This window comes from Natrix helvetica, assembly GCF_964273705.1.
Source record: "Natrix helvetica genome assembly, chromosome: 1".
NCBI lineage: Eukaryota > Metazoa > Chordata > Lepidosauria > Squamata > Natricidae > Natrix > Natrix helvetica.
Window position 1 is genome coordinate 7,893,327 of NC_138548.1, and position 16,354 is coordinate 7,909,680.

The 16,354-nt window shown below is 45.6% G+C and overlaps 1 protein-coding gene across 5 annotated transcripts in view; it reads left to right on the forward strand.

Moving 5' to 3' along the window:
- Positions 1-3,115: 3,115 nt before the first annotated feature.
- Positions 3,116-16,354, forward strand: part of UHRF1 (ubiquitin like with PHD and ring finger domains 1) — a 36,261-nt gene continuing 23,022 nt past the window's right edge. Inside the window, exons 1-2 of one of the 5 annotated variants that reach the window (XM_081937127.1) lie at positions 3,116-3,374; positions 15,000-15,166. In XM_081937127.1, coding sequence (XP_081793253.1) covers positions 15,014-15,166 — 153 coding nt within the window. In that variant the 5' untranslated portion in view covers positions 3,116-3,374; positions 15,000-15,013. The other 4 variants (XM_081937125.1, XM_081937128.1, XM_081937126.1 and 1 more) reach the window with 4 other exon arrangements.

The window sequence follows — 16,354 nt, forward strand, 5'->3', positions numbered from 1 at the left end:
CTCTTAATAGCCCCCACCTTTGTCAATGGGCCAGTGGTGGGTTTCAATTTTTTTAGAACCTCTTCTGTGGGTGTGGCCTGCTTTGTGGGAGTGGCTTGCTGGCCATGTGACTGGGTGGGAGTGGCCAATTTGTAAAATGTGGTGAAACTCACTTAACAACGCTCTTGCTTAGCAACCAAAATATTGGCATTTGAAGCACGCAAGTCTTAAAGCTGTCAAGTTACAAGACCCTTGCACCCCTAACCCTTTAGGGAAAAAACCCCCAGGGGTGTTCAAACTTGACAGCTTTAAGACTTGTGGACTTCGACTCCCAGAATTCCTCCTCCAGTCATGTTGGCTCAGGAACTCTGGCATTGAAGTGTGCAAGTCTTAAAGCTGTCAAGTTACAAGATCCTTGCACCCCTAACCCTTTAGAAAAAAAAAACCCAGGGGTGTTCAAACTTGACAGCTTTAAGACTTGTGGACTTCAACTCCCAGAATTCCTCCTCTCGCTCTTCATCTTGATGATGTGCGGACGGGCGGGGAGAGGGAGCTGGAACCGGTTCTAAACCGCACTGTAGATTTGTGGAACCTCTTCTATAGAAGAGGTTAGAGCTGGCAGGAACCCACCCCTGCAATGGGCCATTAAAAGGCCTGAGTCAGTCTATTCTACATAACAAAGATCTCCCCACTTTAGCTCCAGGGTGATGGGATTAAGGCATGATAGTATTAGCCCTTTACTCATCTCACCACAGGGCACCTGGGAAGAAGCAAGGCTCAACCAAACCTGGATTCAAAACACAGCCTAGAGAGTTGCCCCTGCATGGCCCTATGGGAGCCTGACAACCAATCAGAATACAAGATCTACCACTTTATAAAGCCTTGGTAAGGCCACACTTGGAATACTGCATTCAGTTCTGGTCGCCACGATGTAAAAAAGATGTGGAGACTCTAGAAAGAGTGCAGAGAAGAGCAACAAAGATGATTAGGGGACTGGAGACTAAAACATATGAAGAACGGTTGCAGGAACTGGGTATGTCTAGCTTAAGAGATAGAAGGACTAGGGGAGACATGATAGCAGTCTTCCAATATCTCAGGGGTTGCCACAAAGAAGAGAGAGTCAAGCTATTCTCCAAGGCACCTGAGGACAGAACAAGAAGCAATGGGTGGAAACTAATCCAAGGACAGAAGCAACTTAGAACTGAGGAGAAACTTCCTGACAGTTAGAACAATTAATCAGTGGAACAGAAGTTGCCTCCAGAAGTTGTGAATGCCCCAACAATGGAAGTCTTTAAGAAGATGTTGGATAGCCATTTGTCTGGAACGGTATAGGGTTTCCTGCCTAGGCAGGGGGTTGGACTAGAAGACCTCCAAGGTCCCTTCCAACTCTACTATTGTATTGTATTGTATTATTGTATCTACCGTAGTTCAAAGCCCAGAGAGGGCATAAAACCAGGGACTTTCAGCATTTCTGCTCTTTTTCTTCTTCACCCAACATCTGGAAGCATTGATCCCCCTCTTCTGTTCAGGAACTCAAGCCATGTGGTCCTGTCCACCATTAAACCATCTTTCCAAGCAGCCTCCATGTCTCCAGTGTCTTTTTCCCCACTTGGAGACGAACCCAGAGGGACATTTCTTCCAACAGGGGGACACTCACATTGCATTTTGGGGCCTTGCGCGGCACTCCTGCGCCCTGCTTTGGCTTCCAGGTTGGTGCAGAAGGCCTTCCAGACACTCCTGCGCCCCGTTTTGGACCCAGAAGACCTCCAGCACCAACCTGGAAGCCAAAAATGGGCAGGGGCACGCGGGGGATGTTGTGCGCATGCCCGGGGATCATGCGCGCATGCGCGGTAGGTTGCACATGGGGTTGTGGATGCATTGCCTTATGGGTGGGCAGGGCGTGTGCTCTTTCGGCATGCAACCACAAAAGGGTTAGCCGTCGCTGAACTAGAGTTTCATTTTAACACTAACCCAGGGGTGTCCAAACTTGGGAACTTTAAGACTTGTGGACTTCAACTCCCAGAATTCCCCAGCCAGCCACCAATTCTGGGAGTTGAAGTCCACAAGTCTTAAAGTTCCCAAGTTTGGACACCCCTGCACTAACCCAATTTAGCATACAGTCGTCACAATCATTTTTTTAGTGACCGGTTGAAGTTATGTTGACACTGGAGAGAGAGACTTATGGCTATTATTCTCAGTTATGACCGTTCCAGGATCCTCATCCAAATTCAGATGCAAGTGACTCATATTTATGACGGTTGAAGTGTCCCAGGGTCACGTGATTCCTTTTTGCGAACTTCTGGTTCTTAAAATAAATTATAACGCTTCCAGCCATGTGAAAAGGGTTTTTTTTTTTTTTTTGCAACCTGGCATCCTCAGATGTGTGAGATGACAACTTCCCTAATTCCCAGAGTGGCCATTGTGGATTATGGGACCTCATGCCCAAGATGCATGGGAAAAGGCCTTGCCACGCTTTAATTTTAATCTTTCACAAAGGACTAATTGTTAATTAATGTTTTAACGTTCTCTCTAGGCCAGGGGTGTCCAAACTTGACAGCTTTAAGACTTGTGGACTTCAACTCCCAGAATTCCCCAGCCAGCTGGCTGGGGAATTCTGGGAGTTGAAGTCCACAAGTCTTAAAATTCCCAAGTTTGGACACCCCTGCTCTAGGCAGAGGAGAAGATGATGCCCAGGCAGGGATAATCGTGACAATGGCAGTGCTAAGACTTCCAGCTTTCCAAAGTGGCCAGAACAAGAGTGCCTCTGAGCATACGATGAGTTGACACCCCGAGAAACGAGAAGGATTTTATTTTTCAGAAGGGAAAGACAAAGCGAGAACCGGACTGTCCAAAGATTTCAACCCAATCCCCAAGAATATAACCTCAAAAAATAAATAAAATAATAATAATAAAAAAATATCAGCAAGACTTTTGCGCCTGCGCAGTCAGGAGCTACCCTCAGGAACGCGGGATGGAGACCAGGCCGGTGAAGGCCTGCCTTCCTCAAGCCACGCCCCTTTTCTCAGATTCCCGCCACCACCGACCAATCAGAAGGCCCCGTTCGGCGCCGGGCGAATTTCCCCGCCAAACTCCAAAGCCGGGAGTTGTAAAAAAAAAAAAGGAGAGCGAAACATTTTTTTTGGCGCGGCTGCCGCGTTCTCCGTTTTTTTGCAGCTCCGTTGCCTAGAAATCGCGGGCTCTTCTCGTGCAAAAAATAATAATTAAAAATAAACATAAAAATCTCTTTGAAGTTTGCATCCGCTAAAATTGGAACCCACCGATTGCAAGTTTTGCTCTTTTATTTTGGTTTAAAAAAAAAAAGAGGCGCCAACCTTTGGATCTTGCGAGAAAGAGGATCTGGGGGAAGAGGAGTAAGAAAGATCCGTTTGGGCACAGTGAGTATTTTCTAAAGTCCTTCCATGCTGCAAAGACAGAACTCACAAGGCTTGCGGGATGAGGTTGGACTTAATCCCGGGTGTTTGCACGTGGGAATGGGGAATCTGGGTTCCTGGTGGTGGGAAAGGGTGTCTCTCCCCCCCCCCCCCCCCGTTTTCCCTTGGTCGTGCAGATGCCACAATGTGTTATAAAAAAAGGGCAAGGTCTGGGGTACTTCTTGACCTGCGTCTTGTCCAACTGCAATATGCGAGGGGTGGCTGGTTGGGTGTGCAAAATTACTACTAAGTAAACGAGTGCAGGTCCGGATAGAAAGGTGCAAATCCAGCCGTTCCAATGCCGCCTCGCTTGTGCAAGCAAATGAACCTCTACTCATGGGTAAATCCCGTTGCAATCAGTGGACTCCAGGTAAGCTTGTCTCCAAAATGTAAATATATATATATGTATGTGTGTGTGTGTGTGTGTGTGTGTGTGTATGTATGTATGTATGTATGTATGTATGTATAGAACAAATGATTTACATTGCTAAAAGATTTGCAACTTTACAAACTGGAAATTTTTGTATGTATGGTATTCGACCAAGTCGTTAATGGCCTCTACATTATCTTTAAAAAAAACATTTTATTTTATTACTTTATGTAATTATTTGTTTTATTTTTATTGCATTTATTTTCTTTATTCATTTTATTATTTATTTTATTTTTTATGTTATGTTATGAGGTTATATTAGATATTATATTTTATATTATGATTTGATTTGATTTCTTTTTATTCATTTTACGTTTTACTTTTTATTTGTTTTTAATTATTTATTCTGCTCCATTTATTTGATTTCATTTCCTTCTTTTATTTTTCACATTTCCTTATTTTATTTTTCATTTCATTTTAATTTTTTCCCCCATTCAATTCATATAGCCGCCCAATTCAAGGGAGTGGCTTTGTGTCCATGTGACTCTGGCTGGCTTACAATTCTAAAAAAACGGCCATGCAATTAAAACCATCGAAAAGACAAAATGATTAATTAAAAAAAACACAAACAAACCCCGTCCACACAAAAATAAATTAGGATAAATGGTAGCCGGGCTGACTGTAGACCCAAAATACTGTCCCAGTAGCTCCTTTGAAATTTCTCCCAAGGGGAAGTAAAAACCAAAGTTTTACCCAACCCAGCTTGAGGAGAACAAAATGAAACTTGGAAGGCCACGTGGGGTTGGCACACGGTCTGCCCTGGATTTTTGTGGTGTAAGAAGGAAACAGCTGCCGGAGGCGTAGCCGCCTTGTCCCGCTGCGTCATATTCATCTGGTAATTATGGCCGCCACACGGAATCAGCGTGGGTGCCGCTGGCTTAGAGCCATCCCGGGAAATCTGCAGGAGACGGGAGATCGAAGAGGCTGTTGTATAGGCCTTGGCCAGGAATGATGGAGTTGACGTCAGGTAGCGTAATCACTTTGAAAGACTTGGAGGGGGATCTTAGAGCTCATCCAGCCTGGCCACCCACTACCCTGCTGAAGGTACGATCCGCTCGGGCCATCTGATGGATTACGTGCTTGGAGGTCATCCAGCCTGACCCCCCCTCCTGCTCTGGGTACGATTCACTCAGGCCAGCTGACGGATGATTGGTGCAACCTTTAGGAAAGCATTTAATAGCCTCACGAGGCAGGCTGTTCCTTTGCAAGGAACGATGGAGTTGACGTCAGGTAGCGTAATGTTGCTTTGGAAAACTTGGAGTGGGTTCTTAGAGCTCATCCAGCCTGACCACCCACTACCCTGCTGAAGGTACTATCCGCTCAGGCCATCTGACGGATGACTGGTGCAACCTTTAGGGAAGCATGCATTTAGTAACATCACGTGGCAGGCTGTTGCATAGGCAGTCCTCGACGTATGACCCCAATTGAGGTCAAAACTTCCACTGCTGAGCAAGACAGTCGCTAAGGGAGTCTTGCTTCACTTTACGACCTTTCTTGCCCTGGTTGCTAAGCGAATCACTGCAGTTGTTGAATTGGTAACGTGGTTGTTAAGTGAACCTGGCTTCCCTCTTGACTTTGCTTGTCAGAAGGTCGTAAAAGGGGATCATGTGACCCCGGGATGCTACGACCGTCATACATACATGCCAGTTGCCAAGCGTCCAAGTTTTGATCATGTGACCACGGGGATTGTTGCGTGCAATGGTCGTAGTTTGAACAGTGGTCAAGTCACTTTTTTCAGCGCCGTTGTAACTTTGAACCATCACTAAATGAATGGTTGTAAGTCAAGGACTATCTGTATTGGTTTGAAAGACTTGGAGGGGAGCTTAGAGATCATCCAGTCTGACAACACACACACACACACACACACACACACACTCCCAAGGTAAGATCAACTAAAAGCATCTAAGAAATTATTGGTCCAGCCTCTAGGGAAGCAAGTACTTAATCCATCATGTGGCAGCCTGTTCCGTAGGCTGACAGCCTCTTACAGTTATGTAGGCCGTAGGGACCGAATCTGAGAGTAAGATGGACGGCATGTATATTTAACAAATGAATATAGTTATGAAATTTCCCTTGATTTTAAATCTCCCACTTTAGGGTTCATTCTGATCCTTCCTTCTGGACTAGTGGAAAATAACTTTTTTTCCTATGGGGCAGACCTAGACAGAATTGAAGACTGCTATACAGGGAGTCCTCGCCTTACAACAGTTCATTTAGTGACCAACTGAAAAAAGTGATTTACGACCATTTTTCACACTTACAACCATTGCAGCATCCTCATGGACACTTGATCAAGATTTGGATGCTCGGTAACTGGCTCATATTTATGACGGTTGCAGGTCACGCAATTCTCTTTTGCATCCTGACAAGCACCCAGTGGGGAAGTCAGATTCACTTAACAGCCGTGTTACTAACTTAACTACAGTGATTCACTTAGCAACTGTGGCAGGAAAGGTGGTAGAAAGGGGCAAAACTCACTTAACAGCTGTCTTGCTTAGTAACGGAAATGTTGGGCTCAGTTATAGTTTTAAGTCCACAACTGTCTATGGGCAGTCAGCCTACCAAATAGCTTGCCGCCTGACTTCATTCAATGCATGCTTCCCTAAAGATTGCACCAATCATTTGTCAGTTGCTCCAAGTGGCTCGTACCCAGAGCAGGTGAGGGGGTCAGACTGGATGACCTCTCAGACCCCCCTCTTTCAATGCAATACTACGCTGCCTGATGTCAACTCCCATCATTCCTGGCCAAGGCTTACAGGACAGCCCCTTCAATCTCCCGTCTCCTGCAGATTTCCCGGGATGGCTCTAAGCCGGCGGCACCCACATGATTCTCGTTGTGGCGGCCATAATTGCCAGAAGAACGCAGATGACGCAGCGGGATGGGATGGCTACGGCTACGCCTTCGGCGGCTGTTTCCTTTTTATACCACAAAAATCTAAAGATCTCCTTGGCTTTGTGGGCCGAGCAGACGTGGTGGCCTCAAATTGTTCCTACCAATTCTATGTCTCATGAATAAATGGAGCTAAAACATTTAGACTTAGGCTATGATTATGAAACTACTTACGGGTATTTACTATTGGCATATGTGCTATGAAAATGAGTCAGAGCTGCTCCGGGGGATGCATGAATCTTAACAACAACTGTTGCCGTTTCATTAAAGCCGGCTGTGTCTTGGTCGCCTTTGAGGCTGAGAAAAAAGAAAAAGATGGCTGCTTTAATGAATTGTCTTATTAAAACAGCTCCGTGGTCATTTTGATTTTAAAAGCAACCACTTGGCTGTAGCCAAAGGACTCCTTTGAATCCTTTTCCAATTATGCATTGAAGTAACACTTATATACCGCTTCATAGTGCTTTACAGCCCTCTTTAAGTGGTTTGCAGAGTCAGCCCCTTGCCCCCAACAATCTGGGTCCTCGTTTTACTGACCTCGGAAGGATTGAAGGCTGAGTGAGGCATGAGCCAGTCGGGATTGAATTCTTGGCAGTGAGCAGAATCAGCCTGCAATACTGCATTGTAACAACTGCCACTACGACTTCCTTCCTTACTCCCTCCCTCCTTCCTTTCCTTCCTTCCTTCCCTCCTTTCCTTTCCTCCTTCCTTCTTTCCTTCCTTCCTTCCTCCCTCCCTTTTTCACGTTCCAACCAGGGGAAAGAAATTTCCAACTGGAATGTGCATCTGTGTGTGTTTTTGTGTTTGTGTGAGTTTGACACTTACTGAATCCCCAAAGCTGCAGCTTTGATCTCGACAAGGCGGCAAGGCAATTTCATGATGGTTGACTTTTTCTTCCCTCTCAAGAAGGAAACAAAAAGGGATATCTATTGCGCTGACTGAAGTTTGGAATTCAGTTTTGTTGTCAATGGCTGCTCAGAGTTCTGATTTATATTTTTACCTAGAAATAGCTGTTCTGCCCTTCTTAAAAATACACATTCATTGGACAGGCATGTGGGTTTTCCCCAAAGGAAAACTAAACAATAGAAAAAACAACTTTCAGAGTGTTTAGGAATTCCAATAAAGATTGAAATATAAAAACAAATATCAGCCTGCTGTAGACACAAAGACTTTCGGGCCGGTTTTTCTCAAATGTGGCAAGTAAGATATGCGGACTTCAACTCCCAGAAGTTCCAAATTCATTTGCTCTGCCTTCTTATAAAAGTGATCTTCATGGTAACAGTAGAACAGAACTGGAAGGGACCTTGGAGGTCTTCTAGTCCAACCCCCCTGCTCAAGCAGGAGACCCTGTGCCATTTCAGATAAATGGCTATCCAACATCTTAAAGACTTCCAGTATTGGAGCATTCACAACTTCTAGAGGCAACTTCTGTTCCACTGATTAATTGTCCTAACTGTCAGGAAATTTCTCCTTTAGTTCTAAGTGGCTTTTCTCCTTTATTAATTTCCATCCATTGCTTCTTTTCCTGCTTTCAGGTGCTTTGGAGAAGAGCTTGACTCCCTCTTCTTTGGGGCAGCCCTTCAAATATTGGAAGATGCTATCATGTCCTTCTCTTTGCTAAACATGACATACCTAGTTCCTTCAATCATTCACCATACAGTTCAGTCTCCAGTCCCCTAATCCTCTTTGTTGCTCCTCTGCACTCTTTCCAGAGTCTCAACATCTTTCTTGTATTCTGGGCAACAAAACTGGATGCAGGATTCCAAGTGTGGCCTCACTAATGGAGTATAAAGTGGTGTTATCACTTCTTGTGACCTTGGTGTTGTCTTTCTGTTCATGCAGTTTAAGGACTGTGTTGGCAGCTGCTGGCTCATGTTTAAATGATTGTCCACTAGGACTCCAAGACCCCTCTTGCAGTTACTACTATTGAGCCGGTACCACCTATCCCAGTGATGGCCAACCTTTTTGTCGTCGCGTGCCAAAAGTGCCTGCACCCAAGCATGTGCGACACCCCCCCGCCCCATGCCCCGTTTTGGGCCTAGTAGGCCTCCTGGGAGCAAAAACAGGTCATGGGGAGACGCACCCCCCCGTGGCCCTGTTTTGGGCCTAGTAGGCCTCCCTGCAGCCTGCTGGGAGCAAAAACAGGTCTTGGGGGGGCGCACCCCCTCCCCCCCCTCCCGGTGGCCCTGTTTTGGGCCTAGTAGGCCTCCCTGCAGCCTCCTGGGAGCAAAAACAGGTCTTGGGGGGGGCGCACCCACTCCCCCCCTCGGTGGCCCTGTTTTGGGCCTAGTAGGTCTCTCTGCAGCCTCCTGGAAGCAAAAACAGGTCTTGGGGGGGGCACCCACTCCCCCCCTCGGTGGCCCTGTTTTGGGCCTAGTAGGTCTCTCTGCAGCCTCCTGGAAGCAAAAACAGGTCTTGGGGGGCGCACCCACTCCCCCCCCCCCCCCGGTGGCCCTGTTTTGGGCCTAGTAGGCCTCCCTGCAGCCTCCTGGGAGCAAAAACAGGTCATGGGGGGGCGCACCCACTCACACCCCATGCCCCTCTTTTGGGCCTAGTAGGCTTCCCCACAGCCTCCTGGAAGCAAAAACAGGTCATGAGGGGAACCCCCCCCCCCCGGTGCCCCCATTTTGGGCCTAGTAGGGCTCCCTGCAGCCTCCTGGGAGCAAAAAGGGATCGGGAGGGGGCACAGCGCATTCTCCCCCTAATGTTGGAACCTAACACAGGGATGTAATACAGAACGTGGTAAAATAACAATCACATGTATCCATGTGCACATAAGGTGCAATTTTAGAAGGTCCATTCATTTGTTCCATTGACCCAGGTAGCTTAACAAGAGCAGAAGCACATTTTTGAAATGTACAAAATCCTTTGGGTTAGGAAATCAATGGTTCCCGGTGCTGATTAGAGGTTCTTATCATTGGTCTTCTAACTCTTAATCACAAGTTTGGAAGCCCATTTCCTGTTTGGGCAGAGAACCTGCCTCACCTTCTCTTAGCTGGGAAGCTAAACAGGATTGGGCCTGGTTCAGACTTGGAGGGGCAAAATCTGAAAATTTGGAAGGAAAAGGCTATAGAGGGATGTGCGTGCATTGCAAAATCATTTGGAGGGACCATTTTTGGCCCTTACGACTTCTAGCTCCTCTGAAAATCTGCACTGCTTTCATGAAATACAGGTACTCCTCGACTTACAACCACAATGGAGCCCGAACGTTCTCTTGCTAAGTGAGGCAAGTGAGTTTTGTCCCCCTTTTTATGACTTTTCTACCCATAGTTGTTCAAGGAATCATGGAGGTTGTTAAGTTAGTAACATGGTTGTTAAGTGAATCTGTTTACCCCATTGGCTTTACCTGTCAGGAGGTCGCAAAAGGGGATCATGTTGGCCCTGGGACACTGCGACCGTCATAAATATGAACCCATGGCCATGCATCTGAATTTTGTTCACTTAACCATGGGGATGCTGCAACAGTCGTTAAGTATGAAAACTGGTCATGCCACTATTTTGTAATGCTATTGTAACTTCGAATGGTCACTAAATGAACTTTTGTATGTCGAGGACTACCTATAGTAGGATAACGTAAATAAATTAGGGATGTCAGAGGATCTAAATCACATGCTTAAGGTCTAAAGCAGGGGTCTCCAACCTTGGCAACTTTAAGCCTGGTGGGCTTCAACTCCCAAGCTGGCTGGGGAATTCTGGGAGTTGAAGTCCTCCAGGCTTAAAGTTGCCAAGGTTGGAGACTCCTGACCACATCCCCTAAATAATTTTCACCATGTAGTTTAAAAGATAATGACAGATTTGTTCAATATTGTCAGAAAAACAACTTGGCTGTGACACCAGGGTGAATAATTTGAGGGCGAATGCTAACCTTTTATCCATGTTTCGTAAAGGTAGTCCTCCACTTACAGCAGTTCATTTAGTGACGGTTCAAAGTTACAACAGCACTGAAAAAAGTGACTTGTGACCATTTTTCAACTTACGACTGTTGCAGCATCCCCCATGGTCATTTCATCAAAATTCCAATGCTTCAAAACTGACTCATATTTATGACGGTTGCAGTGTCCCGGAGTCATGCGACCTTCTGACAAGCAAAGTCAAGGAGGAAACCAGATTCACTTAACCCGGTTACTAATTCAACAGCTGTAGGGATTCACTTAGCAAACGTAGGGAGAAGAGTTGCAAAACGTCAAAACTCACTTAACTACAAATTTCTTACTTAACAGCGTACATTTTGGGCTCAATTGTGGTTGTAAGTTGAGGACTTGAAAAAGAGACCACCAGGTACAGGTAGACCTCAACTTACCGCCATTCACTTAGTGGCCATTTGAAATTACGACGGCACTGAAAAAAGTGATGTAAGACTTTTTCATACTTCTGACCGTTGCAGCCTCCCTGTGATCTCGTGATCAAAATTCGGACGCTTGGCAACTGACTCATTTATGACGGTTGCAGTGTCCCGGGGTCACGTGATCCCCTTTTGCGACCTCCTGACAAGCCGAGGGAACAAGGGAGTCAGATTCACTTAACAATTGTGTGACCAACTTAACTGCAGTGATTCAGCTAACAACTGTGGCAAGAAAGCTTGTAAAAATGGAGCAAAACTCACTGAACAAATGTCTCGCTTAGCAACAGAAATTTGGGGCTCAGTTGTGGTCATAAGATGAGGACTATCTGTAATGGAATAGTTCTTCAGAACTAATAGAATACTTGGACCTCTGCTGGTTGCAGAATTCTGGGAATTGAAGTCTACACATCTTAATTTTCCGGAGGCTGAGAAATACTACTTTAATGTTTTCATGGATGCTTAAAGTCAATAGCCTTGCGTTGTGGCCTCTGTGCTATTTTGTGGTGACCTCACCCTTCCTGTGGCATAGCTGCCCTCCCAGCACAAGGCTCGACAGGCAGCTCTGCCACAGAATCCGGTGCCATCACTGTTTGTTGCGTCTTCGAAATATCAGCAAACCTCTCAATGTTGTGTCTTTCAGTTTGGAAACAAAAGCAATTTGTGAGCAGATTGGAGGCCCCAAGGACAGGAAAGAAATCTGGGAATTTCGCTTGGTATTTTCCCGCGCGCCACGTGGTGGATCACAAAAGCGATCCCCAAACAGGATCAAGGCAGTAATAGTAGATCAGGACTGGACGGGCGGGAGAAAATTCCTAACCGGTGACGAATTAGTGGAAGGTGGGTGGGACAGGGTTATATAGGAAGAAAAGCTTGGGCGACAAAGGGAAAAAAAGCAAAATATTCGTTGAGGCGTTAGCTATAATAGATACAGTAAAGAGATTTTTTCCAGCCGACTTCGCTGTTTACGATTGGCCACGTGTTTTTGCCCTGTCTCTGGCGAAATGCTCGCAATTCTGTGCTCTGAAGCAATATAAATACATTACAAAATAAATCAATTGTGATGTAAATACGTTTCGTTGCCTCTACACCCATTTTTCATTTGCATTTCTTTGTCATTATAACTCAAGACTTCCATTTAGCTTTGAGGCTGTGCTATGCAATCCTTTTGGAAAGATTTTAAAAATCTGGTTTATCCAACAGGTACTGGACCAGGACAATTCAGAAATCTTTTAAAGAACTTTAGGATATTATTTTGTGTTTTTCAAAGGTGGATACTTTCACTCTTTCCTCTGTCTTATCCTTTTCTGGTGGAACTTTTAAATCTTTTCCATATGCCAGCTTGAATTGTTTTGAATCCAGCAATCTCATATACTGGATCAATAATTATAATTATGTACACGTTTTGCCGATTGAAATAGACTCCAGCCTCTTCACGGCTTATGGCAGTCTTGTCTAAATGCCCTGCTGTGCATTATAGGTATTGTAACTCCTAACCAAGAAGCAGATTCCTGCTGCAATAAATTGGGCAAGCATTAAAGATGCCACAGGATTATTGCTACAACCTTGGTTAGTTAATTCTGCGTAAATATTGGAAATATTTTGGATTTAAGCTTCAAGTGAGTTGCAAAAATTTACTCCTTTTTTAAAATGGTTTTTATTCATAAACATTTTGGAAAGGCAGTGCCTTGTCAGGATAACAATTACAAATAAAGCAAAGCCAAAGGAAAGTTGATAGTAAATCTTAACACAGAAGCTAATAACAATAAAATAGTATAACACTAATTATAGTGGTATGACCAAAAAAAAACCAAAACCTTTAACTAAATTTCTTCTTACATTAGCCTATTTACAGTTTTCCCCTTAGTATAGTTACTGTTATATACATCTTTATTTTCCATACTATTATTGACATTTGTAAACTTATTTTCTCTCATTTCTACCTCTTGTCTCTATCCATTTATTCCATAATATTTCAAGACTTTATCTTTAATTTTTAATATTTAGTATATATCATTCTTGCTGCCGTCCATATATGTAACGCTAAATATGCAGTTGCTTCATCATAACTTTCCAACAGTATACCTAAAAGGCATGTTTCTGATTTAAACTCAATATGTTGCTCAGTTATCATTTCCAAAAATTTACTGATGATTTGCAAGTGTTTTCCCTTTCAGGCTATGATGCAACGCATTTGCAAGGAAATTGAGTCCATAGATGCTTTTTTTGTTTTGTTTTGGAAAATAAGTTGCATAGGAAATCATGGTCCATTAATTAAATTAATCGAATTATTTTTTTTTAAGTAAGCCTACCCCATAGGCATTGAACAAATAAACAAATGACGTTAGGGAGGGCCTTGCAACAGATAGGGCTTTAATTTCGGCCGGCCAAATTGCCTTGCTGCCTTCTGCTGCAAACCCAACTGAAAATCGCCAGTTCTCCTTTTCGAAATAACGCGCAAAAATTGTTGCAAAGGAGAAGGGAGCTCAAAATGCAGCCTGTCCCTTTAAATTCATCCGGCTTTTTTTTTTCTTTCCCTCAAGCATTTTCCTTCGGCTTCACGGTTTTTTTTGGTAACATCTCGCGAGACTTCCCTTTCCCAATCCTCGCGGCCCGGCGGTTTTTTTTCAATTTGTGGCGCGCGCCTTGAACTCCGCGAGGAGGAACAGGCAAGTCGTCGGAGGTTGGGGGGGGAGGAGACGAGGAGCGCAGCCGAACTTGCTGGCTGGCTAGGGGTGGGGGAAGGCGGGAGCTGGAGCCTTCCCTGAAGGAAAGCGGCTTATGGGCGTCCCGCCTTCGGGGGCGCGCGGCCAATCGGGGGGCGAGGAGCGGGGAAGGGGGCGGAGCGCAAGCAAAAAGCAAGACGGCGAAAGGGGAAAAAAACCCAGCCAAGAGGTTCGGTTGAGCGGTCGCGCTGTGGGGTTGTCGAGCGGCTCCGAGGGGGCAAACGGCCGGCGAGGTACGGAAGGGGAGCCCCCTCACACGGGCCGCCTTGGGGTGTTTGTGCGAGGAACGGCAGGGTCGAACCGGAGGAGGGTTTGGAGCGCCGGGGCAGACTGGGTTTCATTGGGGGACCCTTTGGGGCGAGCTGGAATTGGGGGTTCCGTGAGGGGGGGGCATCCAGCCGCCTATAGATATGGAGGGGAGGCTGGTCAGTTTAGGGGCTTCTAGGAATGGGGGAAAGTTGGGGGCGCTCGTTGGGGGGGGACTTTGGGGAGGGGGATCCTGAAGGGGCTGAAGAGAGCGCTTGGGGGGTTTTGGAGGAGGCAAAATAAGGCCATAGTTGCCATGGGAACCTTATTTTTAATTGGGGGGGTCGTTATGAAACTGGGGAAAGACGGTTGTGTAACTTTTATATTCGACATCTGGAGAACTTTTTCCAAGAAACGGGCTCTTGGGAAATAGCAGCAATGCCAGCGCTAGTAATAATATGCTATTTTTGGAAGGGAATTAACGCATTACTGTACTTTTTATTTTTTATTTAGTCAAAGTTTAGCTTCAGAGCTAAATTTTAGTCATCTACCTCCAAGGGTAATGTCCATTTCATTGGGTTTATCCAAGCTGACTGGTCATCGTGGGATTAATTCCACCCACCCCCAACAAACAAATATAAAGTATTGGCAATAAATGCATTTATTTCAGCCAGATGAAACAAGTGGCGTTGATGAAACTAATGGCATCCTGTTAAAATCGGGAGGGGGGGGAGACTGGAGGAGAGAATGGGGAGGGTCTTGGACATGGGAGGGGGGCGATGTTGGATTTGCATAACGGATGCAAAATGGGACCATTCATCGCACAAACATGGAGGCGCTTCTAGGTTGAATGAGGGGCACTTGGGAGGGGTGGGCACATGTTTGGGGGCATAATCGGGGTTGATGGGAAAGCACACTCCCCCGTCTCCCCTTCCTTCATGTGCTTGTGATTCTTCCACAGAGACAACCGCCACAATGTGGATCCAAGTGCGCACCATGGATGGGAAAGAGACCCATCGGGTGGATTCTCTTTCCAAACTTACGAAAGTGGAAGAGCTTCGGCAAAGGATCCATGAAGTTTTCAGGGTGGAACCCGACAGACAGAGGCTTTTCTATCGAGGCAAACAGGTCCGTAAGCTTTCGTTCTTCTCTCCAGTAAGAGTTCCAATCGTGTTGGGACGATGAGCGTTGGTGGGAATGTGGCGCTTTGGCACTTCGCTCCTTACCACGTGTGGTAGATTCCTTTGCATAGTTTTGTTGAAGGAGGCCTTCAACTCCCCCTTCTGGATTTCTGTTGCGGAGTTCCAAAGCAAAGCTCCAAAGAAGGAGCAACAGATGGAAACTAATCAAGGAAAGAATTAATCTAAAATTAAGGAGAAATGTCCTGACAGAACAATTAACCAGTGGAACAACTTGCCTCCAGAAGTTGTGAACGCTGCAATGCTGGAGGCTTTTAAAGAAGAGATTGGGCAATCATGGCATAGGGTTTCCTGCTTGAGTGTGGGTGGTGGGGAAGGACTAGAAGACCTCCAAGGTCGCTTCCAACTCTGTCTAGAGAGATTCACATTCATCCAGGTTATAGTTGTCCCAAAGATGCTTTTTTTCAAGAGGCCACGACTTTGGTTTTTTTTTTTTCTTTGAAGACGTTTTGCTTCTCATCCAAGAAGCTTCTTCAGCTCTGACTGGATGGTGGGGAATGGAAGGATTTATACTCCTTGAAGACAGCTGGTCATTTGCATTATTCCTTGAGACCGCTTGGAGGTTTAACCTATGGTCAGGGTCACCTGAGTAGTGCAAATGGGTGTGAGGCCTTAGAACTGTTGAAAGGACTGTGTTGTAGACTGGAGATAGATGATGTCTATCCTCCCCCTTCTCCCTCTTGAGAGAGGGCTGTTCAATTTTGACATAGATGGCCTCTTTGACCCCCCTTTCCAACTCTGTTATTCTGAGAAATCAAGGCAATGGTTAACTCAGATTTCAAGAGTCTCCTTTAAAAAAAGCATATGTACTTTTAAAGTTAGGAGGGAAACCACGTGTGCCTGTATAGCAGTGATTTGAAGGTTGATCGAGCTGGATCAATGTCAGAAATAGTTGCTGTGAACAGTGATGTTCTCTCCATGCTGCTGATGTGTGTTGCATGCCTGAACCGCTTTTCTCAATGCAGGCAGGCCACTTACTGACCTCTTGTTCTGTGACCATTTAAAGCTGCGGTGGTGGTAGCGAACGAGTGTTCCTTAGATCTAGGCTCCAGCCGTTGCAGCCCCCCTGCAGTCATAGCATGATTCAGGTGCTTTGCACCCTACTCGCACCGGTTAT